This window comes from Barbus barbus (genome assembly GCF_936440315.1).
Source record: "Barbus barbus genome assembly, chromosome: 25".
NCBI classification, from domain to species: Eukaryota; Metazoa; Chordata; class Actinopteri; order Cypriniformes; family Cyprinidae; genus Barbus; species Barbus barbus.
The window spans coordinates 16,122,081-16,144,855 of NC_136753.1; the positions used below are offsets into that span (position 1 = coordinate 16,122,081).

The window sequence follows — 22,775 nt, forward strand, 5'->3', positions numbered from 1 at the left end:
GACCAGAGTTTAAAGCAAAGAAAAAACACAGAATAACACATCCTAGCTTAGTTATTGCTCTAGGCACTTATCTACCTGCGTGGTCATAGCAATAAAATACAGCAGGCAGTTCCGACAGCTCAGGGTCCAGTGTCAAATAATCTTTGATGTTGCATGTTCCTCTCCAAGAGAACAAAGAGCGTTTGATATAGTGTGTGTGTGTGTGTGTATATATATATATATATATATATATATATATATATATATATATACACTTCATCAAGAACACTCTCTACAGAACACTGTGTTCTGCTGCAGAGGATGAAGGTTTGGGGATGAAGAATGTGTTCATTCAATAGTCAGAGGCAATGTAGTCAGCTTTTTGATTAGATGATATTAAAGCATAACCCCCCCTTAAACATGAACTTTAAGAACAGATGCTCTGGACATATTCTACAGCTTCCATCCCCTTCCTGTTACCCTTCTGGCTTGCAGAACAGAGGTCTTCATAACCAGGTGGTAGACAAAATATCCATGCAGGTCAGTACTGCAGATGCCAACACTGAGGATGCTAGATCCAAGCCTTGAGGGCTTGACAGCATACCTTCTGAAATCTGGCACAAACATCAGAGCTGAAACCAGGTTACCACCACATGCTTTTGTCTCTGCCGACCACACAAAAGAACTGCCTGGACACCAAATACCTCTCAAGACTTTGAGATTTTCTGAAGCCCTTTAAACAAGCTTACAGTGCATTAACCTCAGATATCAATGTAATCAAGAAGTTTCACAAACATTGCATTCTCATGTACAATAAAAAATTGATAACTGGGTCAATGAGTGTGTCTACGATAAAGAAAAGGAAGAAAAAATGTTTAGGAAGTTATAAAATTTATAATTAATTTGATAAAAAAATGTTCTAGAAATGCACTCTTTGCATTCATGTTGGTTTTGGCATGGTTTTGAAAAACATTTATATATTTAATAATAAATAATAAAATATTTTTTCTTTCAGCTTGAAGACGTGTTTATTTTTTAATAAATTAGACAGGACCAAATTGATAGACAGGACCATGTTAACATGACATTTTAAAATCATCCACCTTTTCTCTGGTTTTGATGTCAAAATGATAAAGCGGATAAATATTTGTACACAGAATAAGCTGTCAAACCACTGGTAAATGTGCTACTGAAATTGTTATAATGAGTAAAAATATATCTAGATTTAGGTTTTTACACATTGTTGGCTTATTATTATTATTATTTAATTCAATGACTTCACAGTTTGTACTCTGTTTGTAGATGCTTAAGATGTAACATAGAAATGAAAGTTTTGTGGTTTAACATACGTCTTGCTTTGAATCTCATAAGCTGTCTTAAAGAAAGAAGTATAGGAGTCCTGGCGCTTTGATATGATAGTCTGAAGATTCTGAAACCAAAGAAAGTCGTGATTTTTTTATTACTAAAATGAAAAATGAATCAAAAGCTCACTGGGGAGAATCTGCCAGAGAATAATAATTGAATTCAGAGGCATTCCTTCTAAAGATTACAGCAGTTCCTATTAAAAACCTGAATATACATTTCTATAATCAGCTCCATTCCTTTCACAGACAGACACTGCTTTAAAAAGCCTGGTGTTCCTAATCATTAAAATTCTTTTTACATTTTTAGTTTAAGAATTTAGTTTAATTAAGCATAAAAAGTATACAATCATATTAATAAACATTATGCAAAAAAATATTCAGAGTGATACCAACAAGAAACTATGACCTCAATGCAGTGTTTACTTGGCAATTGACTCTGGCTTCACATTTCATGTCAGGCATACTCAACTGCACATAAATCAATAACTGACACTTTTACTATTTCTTTGACAGACTGAAAATCTTTCATACTGTGAAGTAAGTATTTTGTGACATTTTGATTGCAGAAAGTTCTGCCTGGTAATTTCTGAACCTCAATTTACATTACGTTCAAAGGCACAGTGATTAACAGACTGCTGCTTTATTACAAGCAATCGAAAGATCCTCCAAACATAATCTGTTGATAAATAGAATATGCTGTTTTCCACAATCAGAAAGTAAACAAGAAACTCTGTAGGGAGTAGGAGTGGTTGTTTTAATTGCTTTGTGGTGTAGGCAAGTGAGGGTGCGAGTGAAATAAATATAGTTTTAGTTGCTTAGCCTCTCAGTGTGAATTTCACGTAATACAGCTTTCATGCAGTAAGAGGCCACTTGTGTCTGTCTGTCTGCTCTGCTAATCAGTGGTGAAGACGTATATAATGCCGATGACATTTGTGAGGAATTAAGTAGGTAGAAACTTAAGAATGAGCAATATCCGATATTAGCAGCCACCATTGATATTTGCCATATTATTGTAATATCGACTCAAAAATATTACAGATTTCTCTTTAATGTTGAATTTTGATTGGTTTGTTAAGGCAACAGTTTGCATGCCTTTTATTTCATTAATGAACTTAATTATGAAAATGTCTTGATTGAATTGAGAATTACCTATTTAGATTAATAAACAGTCCTTTTTAAAGTCATTTAACTCAGCAGCCATCTTCGTAATGCCATCAGGCAGTTATTTCCAGACATACAACACTGTAAAAAATTTCAGACCTCCCAACTCAAAATTTTCTAGTGACTGATTACATCTAAATTCTTCTATTGGCTCAACATATTATTTCTCATTGAGCCAATGTTAACAAAATTCAGTTAGCAGAAATTAAATTGGGCCAATGGAAAAATTTAGATGTAATCAGTCACTAGAAAATAGTTGGGAGGTCTGAATTTTTTTTTTACAGTGAAGTACATCTATTTGAATTTCAATCAGGAATAAAAATCGAACAACACTGGTATCATAAATTGTGCTATTTTAGTTCAAATAATGCATAAAAACAGTATTTTTAGGCTGGGCCATTTCTAGTTTCCATTAAGTGTTACAGTTTCTCCTGTTCGCTTTTGAACAAGCAAGCATGCTGAGAAATGACTGGACAACAATATATATATATATATATATATTTTCATTGTAGGCCTACGCTATCATTCAAAAGTTTGTGTTGGTAAGATTCCTAAAATGTTTTTGAAAGTCTCTAATGCTCATCCAAACATTTATTTGATCAAAAATACAGTTAAAAAGTTAAAAAAATATTTTGAAATATATTAATACAAATTAAAACAACTGTTTTTATTTTAAGATATTTTAAAACGTGTATTATTTGTGGGATGTCAAAGCTGAATTTTAGCAGCCGTTACTCCAATCTTCAGTGTCACACGATCCTTCACAAATCATTGTAAAATTGTAGTTCAGTGCTCAAGAAAATATAGTTAAAAATGATGGTGCTTAATATTTTTCTGTGGAAACCATTTATTTACATTTATTTCAGGATTCTTTAATGAACAGAACAGCACTTGTTCCAAAAATACAGCATTTTTTGCAATGTAAAAGTCTTTACTATAACTTTTCATAAATTCCGTGAATACTTACTGGATTAAAGCAATAATTTAAAGAAACACAATCTTACTGACCATAAACTTTTGAATGGTAGTATCAAATCACAAATTCAGTCCATCAACTATACTTGTTTTAGGTTCTTAAAATCAAATTCGGTCCCATTCATATATTAGGTGGCCTTAACTACTATGTACTTACATTTAAATTAATAATTTGATACAATGCACTTATTGTGTACATACAGGTGTACTTACATTGTACTTACATTGTAAAAAATTACCTATATGTAGTTACATCTGTAATTAATTTCTGTAATTACATTTATAATTACACTGTTGCCCCACCCCTTACACCTTAACCCACCCTTAAACCTACCCATACCACCCTAACCTGTCGCTAACCTTACCCATATCCCACCTCAATAGCAGCAAAAGTGTGTCGCAATAAAATATGACCACAATAAGTACATTGTACTTATTTTTTGATGTAAGTACATAGTAGTTAAGGCCACCTAATATGAAGTGTGACCTCAAATTCTTTTGTAAATGAAAAGTATAATAGTACAGTGTAATGGAGCATAGTACAGTATAGAAGCAGAATAGTTGAGGAAGAATGGGAAGGTCAGTATCTGTGGTACCTGCTGTGTTGGAGGTTATTGGGCGGGCAGCTCCATCACACTTGGTCTCGCAGAGGAAATCATCGATGGAAGGGCTCAGCAAGGGACGGCTCTCTTGTTGCTCACTCACCAGCTGAAAAAATCAAGCAGAAGAGTGTGATGAGATCTGCATTAATGCACTTGGCCTCCTGTTCTCCTATTGTTTTAGTTGCAGCCATCCTCCATTGTGCCATGACATCTTTACATGTGACTGGTAACACTGGTAGTCACCACCCTTTCAGCTGCTGCCTATTTACAGGCCTGAGATGACAATTCTCACCTTGCAAACGTCCCAAGCCTGTGGATGTTTCTCCCTCCCATTCTCACTTAAACAGGGTGAAAGCAGCCCAGTAAAATCACAAATAGTATGTGTCATGCTTGTTTTTCCATTTCAGCGAACATAATTGTGTATGAAAGTAATTATGACAAGGTGTGAGGCTGTATTTATAAAGCTCCTCATCAGTGTACTATGTGTAATATGTGACAGAATGTGTGTATGTTCTCTTGAGAGACTGGCATAGAGGTGGCCCTGTGTCTAACAGAATGGAAAAAAACACATCAATCATCATCTGGTTGTTCTCATAGTGTTCATTCAGCCATGCCACAGTCTCATCGGAGGAGAGCACTTTTGTGGGCAGTGCATGGCTACAGCAAATCTGCATTTTCAGCCATAACTACATCTCTTTTGAAAATGTACTCCTACTACAACATATCGCACGTACTAAAATAAAGGCTAGTGTATTTGTAAGTCCATACATGAGTGGCATTAGAACCTTTAGGATTAAGTTCTAGTCAAATTTTTCTCTGCTGTAGTAAAATTTTGTTGTCTAAAGCGGGATCATATAGTGACCTGAGAAACAGGTGAATCAATTAATTGGATTTTATAATCTCCTTGTTTACAACATTTAAGACATTAAAACTGATCACACCAGCTGAAGCAAACATTTTTATCTGTATATATCTTCAACCCCTGGAACTCATTCTCCCTTCTCTCTCTTTTTTCAGATTTGCTTATGCGACTGGAAGCAGCTATAGCTACCAAGCTAACGCTTGCTAATGTGTGAATAAGTAGCTACTTAGAATTGATGTATGTGAATATATGTGAATATATTATTTTGCTCAGCACTAATTTGATACCTGGGTTTCTGTCTGTAAGGCTGTTTTTAAAAGTCGTTCATACAAAATCTGATGATTGTATTGAGTGCTTTGAAGGTCAAAAGTCACAAACAAGCTGTGAATGAATGTAGCGGGATAGATACAGAGTGAATGAGTAGACACTATTCATTTAGTGTCCATACATTGGCTAATAAGCTTGCAAATGTACACTACCATTCGAAAGTTTGAGGCCAGTAAAATGTTCAAAAATACAGTAAAAACAGTATTACTGTGAAGTATTATTAGATTTTTAAATAACTGTTTTTTATTTTAATATATTTTAAAATGTAATTTATTTCTTTGATGTCAAAGCTGAATTTTCAGTTATTACACTAGTTGTAAGTATTACATGATCCTTCAGAAATCAGAAGTGCTAATTAGGAATAGCATTTTAGCTATTTTCTAATTACTTATTATTGTTGAAAACGGTTCTTCTGCATATAATTTTCGTGGAAACAGTGATGCATTTTTTGATGAATAGAAATGTCAAAATAACGGCATTATTTTTAACTTTATAAATGTTTATACCTTCACTTTTCTTTAAATGGATCCTTGCTGAATAAAAATTCATTTTACTCAAACTTTTGAACAGTATTGTATGTAGCTTACACTTAAGAATTAGGTTGTAGATATGAAATTGAATTGACAAAAGTGTCAAAGAGTCAAAGTTGTATTGACTCTACAAAAATGTACTTAAGAAAATATAAATACGCTGCTCTGAAAGTCACTTGAATTTAATACTTTGAAGCTGTTTTTGTGAACAAATTCCCCTGGGTGAGAATCCCCTCTGTGACCCAGTATGGTTTGCATGTTGCTGACATTTGTTGCCAGCAAATAGTGCAAAGATACTTATTACAGGGCTGTGTCATCAGAACGCTGCTGGTTGTAAATAAATGGACCGTTGCATGTTTATCATTTAAAGCAAATTGATTTAAAAACTCTGACCTTATCAAGACTAGCTTAATTGAGGGCTGCTGCATTTCCCCTCGAATGTCTTTTTAATTTGTCCCGGGCTTAAATAAGACCATAGAGACAAATGTCCGGCAGGAATTAATTTAGAGATGGACATAGAAAAAAAAAAAATTAATGATAATGAAAAAACGGATTATACTAAAAACTGGTTGTACTTGACTATTTTCTGGTGTGTATATTCTACCTTCAGACTGTACAAAGATTTGTGATCTCCCTGTACAGTAGCTTGACAGAAGCTTTGAAATAAATACTGAATATTCATGAATAACACGAGCAGTGTATGTTGGCCAGAGCACTTGGGAGAACATTCCTGTTGTGAGAGTCTGTGCCAGAATGCTGACCCAGCAGTCTTAATTGGGTTGCACAGACATCTCTGGCTCTGCTGGTGTCAGGGAGGAGATTTATTCCTTTGCTGGCTGGAATGTCTGATCTTACCCAAGCTGAACTCCTGCTGTTACAATACCTTGTACATTTTTGATGAAAGACAAGAAATGATGGTACTCTGTCTTCAAACTGTTGTCTTTGCCTAGCATCTTTCTTTTGCATTTGATAGAAAAAAGCATGTGCAGAAACATAGTCTTATTTAATAGCAGATTTGCTGATCAGCAATCATTTGAAGTGTCAGGCTGGGTGATGTAACAGCATCTTTGTTTTATTATATGGGGGAGCTAGATTTTTTATTTGCCCCTCTAAGTCTTGTTAAAAAAGCATAACTTCCTCCCTTGTGAATGCCAGCAGAAAAAGGACCATAATGAGAGAGGGAGACTTATTTTGGAAATATTTTGGGCTCTACTCTTTAATTAGATCCCCCTGTATTCAGTTTAAAACAGTTTTTCACTTTAGGCACACATGGGTTGTTGACATTAATAGGAATTATTAAGGGGACAAAACTCATTCTTGTAATACGTTGCAGAAAAGTTAGACTTTTTTTTATTAACTCTGATTATTTCAATGGAAGGCAGGTTGACAGAAGATTTACCTGGCTATTCTGTCTGAGACAAAATTTGGTTTGTCTATAGTTAAAGGTGCATTTATTAGTTTGGTGCTAATTGAAAAAGTTTTACACATTAGGAAATAAATAGTTTCTTTGCAAAGTTATCTGAATAGCGTACACTCAGTTCTGTCCTTTTCTTTGTCTCAGCTTAATGTTGTGTAATGGAAAATGTGTTGATGCAAATTAAAGTTTCCTTTGTTCATTTATTCCTTTGTCGAGCTCTTTTAATTCTACAACCACAGATATTTTTACAACCGTAATAATAATCTGTCCTTGCACTCAGAATAAATCAGAGAAAGCCACCAAAGGCAGTAATTAGTATTTTTACCTTGTTGAAATATCTAAAAACGTGTTTTTTTTTTTGTTTTTTTACTAAATTATTTTAGTGGGTTGCATGTAAACATAGGTGCAGGAAGATTTGCCAATTAAGCAATGATATGGAGTGCTAGTTCTTAAGTTAATATTTACACTTTACACAAAGTAACGTTAGCCTATTGCAAGTTGCTTAGTCTGTTTTTGCTCCGCCACTAAAAGTAATTCCAAAGTCCAAACAAAAGATAATTGCAGAATCAACAGTTACATCCCTGAGCAACATCAATAGTGGTGTTTTGTTCCTTAATGAATCAGTGTTTTGAACAAATCGGTTGAATGGATGATTCAGTGGCTCTTTATCGCCATCTTCAGGCATAATGATAATTTGCAGAAATAATCAGTGAATAATGATAGCCAATAGAAGCATGATGCCTTTACCTCCTTGGGTTGGTTTATATTTAATTTAAACCTTCCTACAGTATTGAAAACTTTTTCATATTTCTGCTTACATTTTGAACTCGCATTCCCATTAAAAATGAGTGTGCATAGTTACTCTGCAATCTGTTCCTCATAATTTGAAGGAATCCATGCATTGACAATTGTCCCTCAGAATATACAACATAAAAGCATTAAGTAAAAGAATACATTGACAGTTTGAAATACAGTCATGCGGCTCACTATAAATTATATTACATTATATTCAGCCAAGACTTGAACATCAAGGTCACATAGTTTGGTTTTAATTAGGATTTGATTATTCATGTAATGCATAATGTACTATTCTGAGATTCATTGTGCTTCTGATGTCCCATCTTCCCATGGTACTCAGAGGCATTTATAGTAACTACATTTAGCCCTGTGAATGCTGATTATCCTTTTAAGACACGGCAAATTGTACAGTAATTGTATAGCAGAATAAACTTACTGATTGAATACGTACAAAAAAAATAATGGTGATGGACTTCTCAGGGATTCCTTTATCTATATGAAAATGAATTTTCTTCAGTTGTTCTCAGCTACACTTTATCACAACACAAGCATGTTGTACCTCCTCTCTTTTGTCTTTGTGTTTGAGCCCGAGGGCAAATCCTGAATTATGTCATGGAAAACTTCAACTAATTGTGTCATGTGGGTTTAGCTCCTGGTGACAACTCCAAGATATTGTTGTCAAGGGAACCTGGAACCAGTTTAGCTAGCGGGAGTCTTAAGGGGGAGAGTTAGAGAGGGAGGTATAAGCTCATGTGAGGCAATTATTAGTGTTATAAATAACAGCACGAACATACACAACTGCATTATGTATGGAGAAATGAGTTTCAGAGGTAGTTTGCTGTAAAAGCCATATACCATGCTGAAGACCACTAGTTTATCTTGAGTGCTAAATTGTGTGTGAGGTCAGTACAATTAACTACATAATTGATATGATATTTGAACCAGTGTTTGCGCAACACAAGCAAGTTGAATATTGATAAACAATCAGACGTGCAAATAAGAACGCCAGGTTCTTTCTGTTTTCAATCAAGTTAAAAAAGCTGCTTCTTATGACACTCACGCAGTGTTCCAGGCTAATTATAAAATCTTTTTCTTCACATAAAGACTTTATCCGTTAAGTCCTGCCATTCACTTAAAGTGATGGCAGGTGTTTAAATATCCACAGTTTTAAATTGTTCAGGGACACAGAGACTAAGAAGCAGTAATTTCTCAACAGAACGTTATTCAGGCTTTCTATAAATATCCTAATATCTATATACAGCATATATATATATATATATATATATATACCCTAACTGAATGACAACTAAACTTTATCAGTGAAATCAACTTCATCATTTCATCATTGTTACTACAGGTTCCACATTGTGGTAAACAGGACAGTATTGATCTGATAACACTTTAGCATCAGTATTGACAAGACTTTACACAGCAGAGGAATGATGCTGTGCTTCACATACCGTGTTCGATCTCACCTAATTTGAAAATGAACTAACCTTCACGCTATTATGGACAAAGCAAAGGAGTGCAGTTGGCTTCAGGTCACTGGTCTATTGATTGTCGACTGATTACAAAACTAACCATAAAATGCTTTGCAAAGGCATATTTGAATCATCTGTCATTTAGTGACTGGTGGAGGAAAAGTGGAAACCAGTTGAGCGCTACAAAAGTTTAGTGTAATGTAATTATTATTGAATCGTTCAGAATCTGTCTGGCATCAATGCGACACACACACACAGATAACAGTGTTACACATACAGCTATAAAGATTTAAACACAGAATGAGCCACAGACCACACAGGCAACAACAAGATGAGCTATAAAGCTGTGACCGCAGCTTTATAAAAGCAAGGAAATGTGTTTTTGCAAGAAACGTTCCAGCATAAAATAAATTTGTTATGCTATCATATCTTGTAGTTTGATGCATGTAAAATTAGAGATGGAACACCATTAAAATACTGGTTTAAATTACTTTAATTGGCAATTATACAATAATTTGTCTAATAAATTACTAATTAAAGTACACACAAAAATTTTGATTATTGTGATGATTGTGATGTGAAGTGAATTTATACATGATAACATTATAAAGTACAACATGGAAAATGAATATAAATGTTTGAGATTTGCTAAAGATATATATATATATATATATACACTATATTGCCAAAAGTATTGGGTCACCCCCTTCTAATGAACATGTTTGACTACTTTAGTAATTTCTATGAGTACAAATTTTTATATTTAAGCATTATGATGATATTCTAGGGAATTGTGTGCTTCTAATTGTATAGCAAAAGTTTGGACAGAACCCTTTTCTAGTCTAACATGACAGTGCCTCTGTGTATAAGGCAAGGTTCAAAAAGACATGATTGATTCAGTCAGTGTGGAAGAACTTGACTGGTCTGCAGAAAGACAAGTCCTAATCCCAGCTGAACACCTCTGGTGTGACTTTAAATGCAGACCTTGAGCCAAAAACTCATCACCAAACACCAATGACTTGTACATAAGGGTACTGTCATTTTAGACACGCCCTAAACTGTTGCTGAACAGAGATGGAAATACAATTTTTATATACATGAATTATGTTTCCATGTTTGTTGCCACAGTTTTGTTAGTGCCTTTTTCTGTTCTAAAGAAGGGGGTGTCCCAATACTTTTGTCCTTATAGTGTCTATACAAGTCATTAGTGTTTGGTGATGAGTTTTCGGCTCAAGGTCTGCATATAAAGTTACACCAGAGGTGTTCAACTGAGATTAGGACTTGTCTTTCTGCAGACCAGTCAAGTTCTTCCACACTGACTGAATCAATCATTTCTTTTTGAACCGTGCCTTATACACAGAGGCACTGTCATGTTAGACTAGAAAAGGGTCTTGTCCAAACTGTTGCTATAAAATTAGAAGCACACAATTCCCTAGAATATCATTATATGCTTAAACATTAAGATTTGTACTCATAGAAATGACTATAGTAGTCAAACATGTTCATTAGAAGGGGGTGACCCAATACTTTTGGCAATATAGTGTATATATATATATAATGTTTATTTCGGCTAGAAACATTTATAATTTTTGAATGTATCTTGAATTATTTAAATTAATAAAATAACTAAAACTAAAACATAATGAATATAAACTATAAACATATTAAATCTAAGAAAAAAATACAACAAAATTACTAAACCTTAACATAAAATCAAAACAGAAAACAATAATAATTCAAAATATTGGTAAAAATGAATACCTTAACTGTATTAAAATAACCTTGCTGATAACCTTAACTGATACAGTACTGACATATTATGCATTGATATATGTATAAACCAATGTTAAATATATCGAGATATATTACAATTTAGAAGCATGTGGTGAAGTGTTTCCACAGCTTGAATATGTAAATCTATATTTTGGCTGTGGCAAAAAATCCTACACCCTGACTAAACATAAAGCTAAGATTTAAATCCATGTGTGCCCCATATGTCCATCTGAAATGCTAATTTCTATTGTCCCCATTCTATTTCCTGTGACAAGCATTGCCTGATGTGAAAAGCTCAATTTTATACCCCACAGAGCTGCTCTGAATGAAATAAAAAAAAGCCTGTGTTAGCTGTTGTGCTGTCAGTTAGAAATTTGTGATGGCAGAGACACATTGTGATTTTTATTTTCATTAGGCTAAAAGGTGGAGGTTAGATATGTGATGGTCAAAGCCTTGTCATTGGTTATCATTCCCATGCAGCAAGAACAGATGTGCTGTTCGACTCTGGCGGTAGCTGCAGTAGTTCTGCCCACCTTGTTTGTCACCGTGAGGAGGGGCTTGCCTTCTGAGGACGCCTTATTGGGTATCTCCTTCAGGACCATGGCAACGGTCTTATCTGCAGCCCTAGAGTCTTTCCCCTACAACAGTGAAATCAACAATGACTTGTGTCAGGACAGAATATTTAGATATTCCAAGTATTATTCGTCCTACGGTGCTTAAAGGCTCAATGATTTATATACTATAAGATTAATATGATCACACTGAGCGTCAACAACACACAGCAAAATGAAACACTGCCTGAAGCCACACATGAAAACAGCTGTATGGAGCGTCAACATATTCTTTCTCACATCACCCTCAGTTTTACTTTGCGTGATGAAGTGTGATATCACAAAGAGGCCACTGCAGTCATGCGAGTGATAGGGCGGCTGTCGTCAACTGCTTTTATCTGCGCTACAGAGACAGAGACGTATGGCTAGTCTGAACAGTCAGTCATTTGAGGATTCAACCCATGGGGAAGACAGCATCCTATTGCTCCAAGGCCAAGTTATACAATGGGTTAAATTGAATTGGCAAGCTCTAGACAGCTTGGCTTAACACGCAGGGAATGCAGTTGTAATTACACTTACATTAAACTCTCAAATATACTAAAAAGAAAACTAAAAGTATGGATAAAATATCCATCTATTGTTCTGTTTATCAATCTATATACTGTTCTTTCTGTCCCTAAGGTCTATAAACTTTCAAACTTAAATGCTTTTTAAACTTGTTTTTAAAACAAGGCTTTGTCAAGCCAACAATCAAAGTTTGTCCTGACAAATTTGGCTTTTTACTTAAAAAATGACAAATACTAATTCAATTTTAATAATAATAAAAATAGAGTATCATTTATAAAATCTATTGAACATTTTTACTTGTACTTACATTGTGTGCCCTCATAAAAACATAATCAATGGCAAAACATCCATTGCTAAAGTCTGTCAGATTCATTCAAAGTTTGTCTTACCTAAAAATGAGAAATACTAATACAATTCTAATTGAAAATACAGCAAAAATTACTCATTTTAAAATACAACCGGATCAGCAAAGGTCCACAAGCTGGGATTTGAACTCGGGATGCCCGTAGCACAACGGAGCTATGTGTCAGCATACTGCCCACAAAGCTATCAACGTCGACGATGAAATGTCCATTACTAAAATAATACCATCCCTCCATCCATCGACTGTTCTTCCTCTAAAGCCTATAAAGTTTTAAATAAAAAAAAATGACAGAATCTCTTTCTTTTACTTATTTGCATTCAAATTTAAATTGTAGATATTGGCTGCCTCCATAAAAACAAAATTAATGCCAAAACATCTGTCTGTCATTTTTTTCTATTGTTTTTTATTATTCTATGATTCTTTCTGTCTGTAAGGCATTGAAGGTTTTTGAACTTTTTCCCCCAAAACTTTCAGACAAGGATTTGTAAAGCAAACATTTAAAGTTGCTTTTGACAAATTAATTAAAAGTCTAATAAAAAATTGCAAATGACTAATTAATTCTAATTAAAAAATGTAATTGAAATTCAATTAATTGTCATTCTACTGCTTTACATTCAAATTTATACTGCAGATATGGACTGCCTTCATAAAAACTTAATCAATGGCGAAACATCTATTGCTAAAGTCTCATGCATGACTGTGCAATAAAAATCTGATCTGGCCACATATATCCAGTATTTGAACAGTCAGTCTTGAATAAAACACCATCCACTTCTATATTTCAAATTCTAGTCTGGTGTGGTGACTTTGGCATTAGATTTCATAAAGATGAAATACTGCATCTTTGCAAAATCTTATTCTATTAAAAAAACCTCACACAATTTACACCTTAAAACTTTCCATCCATCTCTTTTCGATAAAATGTATTCCCTGACGGTCTAATCTAGCATGGCTCTGCCATTAGAGATAAGAAAATTAATCTCTCTCTCTGAATCACACTCGTCATCCTTAAAACGAGAAGTGCTCAATTCATTCACTCTACCCTGTGATTGTGTCTTAGTGGTCTAGTGCCATTGTGTGTACGTGACCCGAGAGACATTAGAGAGAACTTAATGCTATTGATGGAGACCAAAAACACTTGTGTCTGCAGACCAACTTCTACATCTTTGTAGACTGATATAAAGTGTAAGGGTTTTTTAATTAAAAATGTAAGCAGTCCTTACAAGAGCAAGAGTCTTCTCTGCATCATGATTTCTCTTCGTCATCTGGCTTTTTCTGTCTTGTTGCTCACGATTAATGCTTTGTTTGTGGTCTAAGAGACCCCAAAGCTCAAAAATTTTTAATAACTCAAAATGTTTAACATTGCATCAGAAAGATACTAAAATATCTTTCTTATTCCGAGACGTGATTATAGACAAAATTTTTATTTAATAACAGACTTCAACTGTCCTCCATAACAAAAATTACATGATTTAAGTCTGGGGTCTCAGGGCTCATTATTTGTGAAGCAAGCACACAAATAAGTTGTGCAAATAAACTAGTAGGGAGTGAAATGCTTCTGTTACCACATTTTATGGTGGAAATAATCTCACAAGTGCCTGGTATCAGCTGGTATCAGCGGTGCTGAACTAATAGATTCTGTGAAGAGTAAAAATACATCTTATACTGCTATTGTAACACTTTCTCAAAAAAGAGGATATCTCAAGTATTTAATTACACTCAGTTGATTTAACAGTAATCTCACTTTTTTAGGCCAATAAGTAAATTAACATCTCCTGCACAATGTGCCACATTTCCAAATTGTTTCACAAATTTCTCACTCATTTGTAAACCATCGTATATGCAAATTATCTTGGAGGCACAATGCTTGGGTTTAATTAATATAGTTCACTTAATTAGTTTAAAAAGCAGTATTTAGGAAGAGAGCAGTAATCTGTTTGTGACGTGTGACAAGAATTTCAGAGGTTTAAATTCATAAATTGGAATTTAAAAGTTGAAATGAACCAGATTTTATGGAACTGCAATTCAAAGAAATGCAATACAGTTGCACAGCAGGAGGAATTTCATTAGTCCAAAACAAGTTTTGTGACAAAAAATAAATAAAAAATTAATAAGGTTTCCATGTTGTAAGCTGCTTAATGTTGTTTGGCTCCATTTGGAAGATTTAGGGATATTAGAGCATTCAGAGAAATTAAGTGTTCTTCCGTGATGGTCAGCAAAATAAATATAAATAATATAAATATAAATTCTGCATCAATTCAAAAACTGGAACTAAATTTAAAATCTAAATCGTAGACAACCCAGTGAACTGCTGGAGAACTGGTGCTTGCACCCTGCAGAGTCTTTTGATTATGTAACAGTATCATGGATAATGCATTGCTGTTTGATGCATCTTTAGTTGGGCTCCTGGCAGGGCTCTGTCCATTTGCTGGATCTGCCCCCAGATTCAAAGAGAACAGTCATGTCGAATTGCTTTGACTGCCCACAAATTGAGAATCATCTGGACTCTGGTCCAGTAGCCATTATGTGTGAACAAAACACAGCGCTAGCTCTAATATGACATGTCTGTATGAGCAGGGACAGTTAAGAAAGGCCTGTAACAAAAATAAACTGCGGCCATCAAATGAAGAGACACTGTTGGGAGACGTCCCTCACAAGGGACCCTATTAAAAAACCCACTATAGTCAAGTGGAAGATTAAACTTTTTGAATACCAGTGAACTAGCTGTTAGGGTCACTGCATATACATATATCAAGTTAAGTCAAGTTAAGTTGAGCTTTATTGTCATTCTGCTACATGTGTGGACATATAGTGGAACACATATATATATATGTACAGTACACACACAGCATTTTAGTCTCTCTTTTCACTGGGATTGTTTCAAATTTGATTTTTGAAATATTTGTCATTCAGATGACCAAGAACATCCTAATGTTGGAGGGTGACCACATACCAATTAAGAAAAATATATATTTTTACAAGAGAGATGCTAAAAAAGGGCTTTGTCCAAAATAAAATATAATTAAAGTTACAATGGAAAAACCTGGAAGGTTGTATCAAATACCATCAAATAGGATTGACAGAGTAACCGGGATGTCAGGACACACATTCTTTAGCACACTGCACATATTTGTAAGTTTTATCATTTTAAATTGTATTATATTGTATTACTTGGCATAGTTGTATGACAATAGTAAACAGTCAATGTTTCAGTTAAAGTCAGTTCATTGTTAATTGTCATTAAGGGTATTGTGATTAGCTAATGCGTCCATCTGTTTGTCTGTGTCCCCTCAGAGAACTTCAAATTGCTACCGATCTGGTTCAAGATTCAAGAGTTTTATTTGTCACATACACAATTATACAGAGTATAACCAGCAGTCAAATGTAGGTCAGGTCCGCTCCAAGGACAGTGCAATTATAAAGTATACAAATATTAAGAAAAAGAATACAAGTATTAAGAAATAATACTTTTTCTAATAAATAAAGATAAAAAATATAAATATAAATATAAATGTGCAGGTCAGTATGTTGTTGACTTAATAATAAGAGGAATGTGCAAAAAGTTGTACAGGGTATGTAAATAGCAGCAGTATGAGGTAGAAAAAATTCTGAAAAAATTCTATTTTAGAATTCAATTATTAGACAAGGAAGATAATCAGATCCGGGTCTTTCTGTGATCAACTGAAACCAGACCAAGATCTTGACGTTCTTGAACATTGCAATACTGGGGTGAAGGTCTGCAGTCACCTTGCTGCTCTTGTTTGTTATTGAATTAACATGGATGAATTATTAACAATGAGTTATGAAAAAAAAAAAAAAAAGTTTTACTGAGACTGATCATCCTATCCTGGTCATTAACAACAGCAATAGTAATAGTAACAATACCAACCATACTAATTAAAAATGTACAACTCTAAAAAATAACAGGGATGACAGTAACAGGTTTGACGACTTCAAATAAATTATCTAATTGCTAGCAAATAGTCATGTTCACAAAAGCACATGCTGTACATTTTGAATGGGTGTTACTTGTAGATACTGATTATATTAAATGTAATAAATAATTGTTTAAATTTACATTTAAAAATGGTAACAGTATTGACACTGCATGATGTTCCCCCCTCAGTCTAGCCATAAATCATCAAAAATAGAACATTATAGAGGAATGAGAAAAACATGCTTGTGTTAAATGTTGGAATCCAGGTTGAGAGATATAGGCTCCTAGAAATTATGTCACTTGAATGTAGGGTTTTTGATGAGGGTAACAGGGCTGACATGAAATCAGGGGACACCAGTAAAATGATTTACTTTTTATAGAAAAAAAATTTATACTTATGCCAAAAACATTGCTTAACAATGAGACTGTATTTAGAACAATATGCAAATGTGATTTTATCATTTTGCCTTCGTTTTCCAAATCAAAAGTTATAAGCATCAAATGAAAAGCAAATCAAAAGCATAAATGCTATGAATAATATTTGATTGACTTTTTTATGTAATATTGATGAAAGAATACATAGTATTGTTATACTATGCTATATTATATTATATATATTATATTATATTCTACTATGTTATACTTGGCTCAGTGTTGATGTCTGTATAGGTTGTTTATTCAGTTTTAGTTTTATTTAATTTTATTTATTTTAGTACTTCATACTATATGCAAATGAAATATATTGATGTATATGTATATATATGTATATGTATATGTATATGTATATGTGTGTGGCTGTACATACACATGTAGTTGTTTTTTGGTGTTTGGCTTAGTGTTATGTTAGAAGCATTATTATACTCATACCTTTTGTTGTTTTAATATTTTGAATTGTTTTTAGCTTATTTTTTGTTTATATTTAAATGTTTAGTATTGAAATGTTGTTGTATGCATTTGTCAATGTTATTTAATTTCTTTATTTTCTTAAATGTGTGTATATAGTATTTACAGAGTGTTAACTTTTAGTTTTAGTTACTTTTTCTTATTTGTAAGTCGCTTTGGATAAAAGCGTCTGCTAAATGACTAAAAGTAAAGTAAAGTAAAGTTATGTTTTTTTATTACAAATTTATTTGTTATATTAATTCTATGTTTGATTGTTTCTTAGGGACACCAATTTCGTGGAATGACCCTACTACTACAAAATTCCACATAATTTATCAAATCAAATTCTAATACACGCTAAAAAGAAATTTAAAGCTGTAAATAAAACAAAGGTTGCTGGAGTAAGTTTTATAATAAAATGCTATTTTAGTCTTTAACCTTTCAATGTCTTACCTGCTGTTTCGTTGTAATTCTTTGTGAAATTTATCAGCAATTTCTCAGTGAAAACTGTTTTAATGTTTTTTTTTCAGTGTACTTATAATTTTACTCCATAAATGATGCCACCTGCTAGAAAACAAATAAATAAAAAAATATATATATATATTTTTATTACCATTAAAAAACATACAAATGACTTTTGCTTATTTATATAAGTCTACAACAGGATGGGGAAAAACCGAAAACATATGAAAACTCAAAACAATATTTCCCAAAAACCTGTTTGGTTGAAACTTTTCAATTACATAAAGGGGAAAAATAAGAACATTTCTTAATAATTGGAATATAGTGTACAATAAATGCAAACATCTTTCGAATAGTGCATTTAAAAAAATAAATAGTAAAAGATAATATATTAAACCTTTATGTTCACTTAATTGTGATAAAAGAAAACAAATAGGATTTTCTGATTTAAACATTGTGAGTTATGTCTATGGTAGGGACATCAAAAAGTATTGCAAAGTATGAAAAATTTCAAGATCCCTATTAGATATGAAAAACAGAGGTGCACCTTGCATGACCACACCACCACTGTGGAAAGCCATTCTATAGGTGCTTCTCCTCAGGGCAGCTCAAAGTTCCTGGATATGATTCATAGCCAGACGTCACGCCTGCCTGCCACCTTTAAATGTTTATGACTGATGTATCAGCAGAGATTCCAATCTCACAAAACTAGAACTGCCTTGACAGTATCAGAGTGCTTCTCATGTATTTATATTAGCCACTACGTCCAAATACAAACCGCTGTCCTCAACATGCCAATCCACAGTGCTCTACAGTCACAGCTGGCTCTAACAAAGGGTATTAAAGTGAAGTGCTGTGAGAGATTGCATGTCATGTTTTATAAATATAAACAATTCTGCAATGTGGTCATTTATGCCAATTTTCAGCTGCAGCAGTATGTCATACTGCACATAGAACTATGCCCTAAATATGCAGCGGACTCCCGTTCATTTAATGATTTTAATTTTCTCCCTGTGCTGGGAGCACTTTGGGCTGCTGATCTAATTAGAGCGTTTCAGGGACTAAACAGAGATGGAATACATTCTTCTGCTAATCTGGGATAATTTCTGACCACTTTACGCAGAGATATAGATTAGTACACCTGGAAAGTTTCAGATATGGGGGTTGAAAAGTATCACTGATTACATTTATTTTTATACTAATCAATCTAAGCAACGGCTTTTTTCATTATTATGTTGAAATCATTATTCAGCCATTCTGTTCTTTTTTTCCATCATAAACACTGCCCTCCAAAAGTTTGGAAACACCCCAACCTTCCTAAACCTTCCACCTAGACAATGACCCCAAGCAAACTTCCAAGATGTGCAAATCCTATTTGGAGAGGAAACAGTCAGCTGGCATCATGTCTGTCATGGAATGGCCTCCCCAATCACCCGACCTCAACCCAATTGAGCTACTATGGGAGGAACTGGACCGTGATGTCCGTAAGAAGTGTCCAACCAGTGTGAATCATCTTTGGGCAATCCTTCAGGAGGCTTGGAGTAATATACAGTATCAAGTCAATGTTTGAATAAACTGACAGCTCGGATGCCCAGATTATGCAGAGCTGTAATAGCTGCTAATGGTGGATATTTTGATGAATCGAAAGCTGCCAATGAACAGAGGTAAGTCTGCTGTGTGTATATATATATATATACACACTCCTCTTTTCTTGTTAACTGGGTTGATTACTGATTGTTCACCTCTCGTGTTAATTAGGTTAATTATCTGAATGTGCTCCTCCCGAACTTTGTTAATAAAACATCATATAAACTGTTTATGCAATAAAATGTTTTTGTAGTTTGTGTTGTCCCTTATCAGTGCAAAATTATCATAAATTAAAAAGGATTCATGCCAATATTGTCTAAAACCCCACTTTTTTAGGGCATTTCCAAACTTTTGGAGGGCAGTGTATAACGGTGATTCTCGACAGCAAGCTGTGACTGAAAATCATTGTTTTGTAGCCTATGATTTTAACAGAAAATTTCAACATGATGTTCTATTTTAATAAAAAAGTTAATATTGAGTAGCTTACATGTTCGACACAAAATCGCCAACTGCAGCAGAAAAAATAACCACGTGCGTTTCAGAGAAACACACAGTAGTGGGGTTTCGTTTCTGAATGAATCATTGTTTTTGAACAAATTGGTTGAGTGAATGATTCAGTAACTTACTTATAACATTAGCTGCTTCCAAAATGAATGTGGGTAGTATAATGAAATCTAGTCGCACTACATTCAACCATATTGTCATTGACTCACAACGTCAACTGCATCACTTTACTGACATTCAGGACTCCTCTCCTGTGGCCTCATGGGATATTAAAGTGTCCATCTGATGCGCACTTTAGAGTCTTTCAGAAGTCATTTGTTTACTTTTTGTGTACTATATCGTAGAGAAGATGGCATATTTGGCCAATTCCTTAATTTAAATGCATTTTTGAACAAATCGGTTGAATGAATGAATCAATGATTCATTCACTCACAGACAGTCACTTGATGCCATTGACTGGCATAATGGAAAATCTTATATAGAAATTCCTGTCAGATTTGAACAGATCTATTTAATTGAAAGCAAACATGCAGAACAAATTTTGTTGTCAGACATCCCTAACAATCAACTGATATACAATGACCAAGATCTGACCATCAGACATTCCAGTTCACATTGAGTTTCCTTGCTGGAGGAAGAGACAAAGTTCCCTGCAATCAGCGGGCATCTAGATGTCCTTGCACTGACGCTGGTTGTGGTCGGTAAAGTGTTCTTTCAACTGGCTTTGTTTCCTAGAGCCATCCTCATGTATCTGACTCACCGAACCCTTGTTATGTGGCATCATTGTCCATTCCATGAGTCTCTTTGGACTATATTTTATTGTACAGCACAAATAATCTTGATAATGAGCTACTCTCTAACTGCAGCGCAGACACCATCGCCACTCACAAAACCAAAGAAGAACAATTTAAAGGTCAGGTTTTGTGTAAAAGCTTTCTTTCTCAATTTCTTTTGTTCTTCTGCGACATGTTAAATGCTAATGTTAAACTCTGAAAGCCCCTGCAGAGCACTTTAAGGTGCACAAAAGTACCTTCAACATCTGAAGGTGGAGCTAAGAAGAATACAGCAAGCCAATTAAAGTCTTGTTAACTGGAAGTAGAATTTCCTTTTTCTGCCTTACCCTTCTGTACATTATATGAAATCAGCAACTTAGACTTTAAACGGCATACATTAGAAGTGTCAGCTACTATTAATGTATAGACGTAAATTTCCCTTTATGTTTCCTAGTAAAATATTAATTATATTATGCATTATCATTCTAAACAAATTGGGTGGCATTTTACCCGACCCTCACCTATGTGGGTCAGTTTTTGACGTCATCGAAGAGGAGGCTCTGTAGCGATGTCTTTTAGCGACGTCACTGATGCCCTTGAGACTCGTTATGGCTGTAGGATTTTAGAGTAATTGCGGGGTGATGTGAATATGAAGTAATTTAAGAATTTCATCTTTGATTTGTGTATAGAGATATATAAGACTGCTTTTTTTAATTACCCCTGCTGATAGCTGTAGAGCGAATTCATGTGCCATCTTATTTTAAAATTAAATGAGAGCATTGAAAATATTACATGGAGGAATAATTATGGTGACACAGACAAATTTACCAACACAGAATGATAAACAATGTGCAGGAGGGAACCAATCTATTTATGTGAAATAATTGGTTCATGCCTCAGCATGCAAAAACGGCGGCAAGGCGAGAAAGAGAGAAAGGTAAAGAGAGATTGCATTGCATTGCATTACCACTTTCTTGAGGTTGGGATGCATGTTTGTATATGTTACACAAAACCACAAGGTCATTCAATTCAGTAAGAGCGCAAATATTCAGATAAAATTCACTACAGCTGATGGTAACTGAGAATACACATTACAGAAAATCTGTAACTGACCCCTTAAAGAAATATTATATCTAGCTATGAAAGCCGCACACTTCCTGTCTAAATGTATAAGTCAAAGGGACCACTTATTTCAGGGTGACCTGATCATCTTCTTATGATTTGTTGTTGGCTGTTTAATGAGAATATAATGACTGGGCGGAAAGCTGGTAATGAGCCGACACCCTATATATGCATGACCAGTTTTTGGTGATCAGAACCCTTCAGAATGTATTTTGGGACTTTGTGAATGCCCTGCACAGTCTGTTGTTTCCAAATCCCTTGTTCTGTAGCAGCAAAGCCTATTATCACCATTATTTAGCCAGCCCAAGTCTTAAGGTCTCCAATTAATGGGTGTCCTAACTTTCTCCTCTGGCTTTTGGGAGGTTGCTCCTTTGTGGTACGTCACTAGGATTATCTTAGGACAAATCTGCTTTGGTCTCCAAGGAAAAGAGCATTTCTGGATAGGACAGCTTCCCACGTATGTGCGACCCGAGGTCAGAATGTTTCACGTAAACTATGTCCCAGGAGACCAATTTTTTGCTGGATCGTAAAGGTGTGAAGCTATAGGATTAGGGAGTGGCCAGAATGATCACGCTCTTCATGCGGATGAGACTGAGGATTATGGTATTGAGCTCTCATAGGCTTTTGGATGCTCTTTCTTGTTCTTGACAGTGTAAATTACATACAATTTCTTGAACAGACCTGACATCCTGACAATTCTCACCTTACATCAGGAATATGAACAAAAATGGCAATTTATATTGCATTTTTGTCCACA

General features: G+C 34.4%; 1 protein-coding gene across 1 annotated transcript in view; it reads right to left on the reverse strand.

The window, feature by feature from the left end:
* LOC306844843 (PEX5-related protein-like) overlaps positions 1-22,775 on the reverse strand; it is a gene marked incomplete at both ends in the record, with an annotated part of 81,285 nt that overhangs the window by 25,896 nt on the left and 32,614 nt on the right. The window contains 2 exons of the mRNA XM_079377254.1: positions 4,076-4,187; positions 11,803-11,907. Of these exons, the coding sequence (XP_079233380.1) occupies positions 4,076-4,187; positions 11,803-11,907 (217 nt within the window). The remainder of the gene's footprint in view (positions 1-4,075; positions 4,188-11,802; positions 11,908-22,775) is intronic.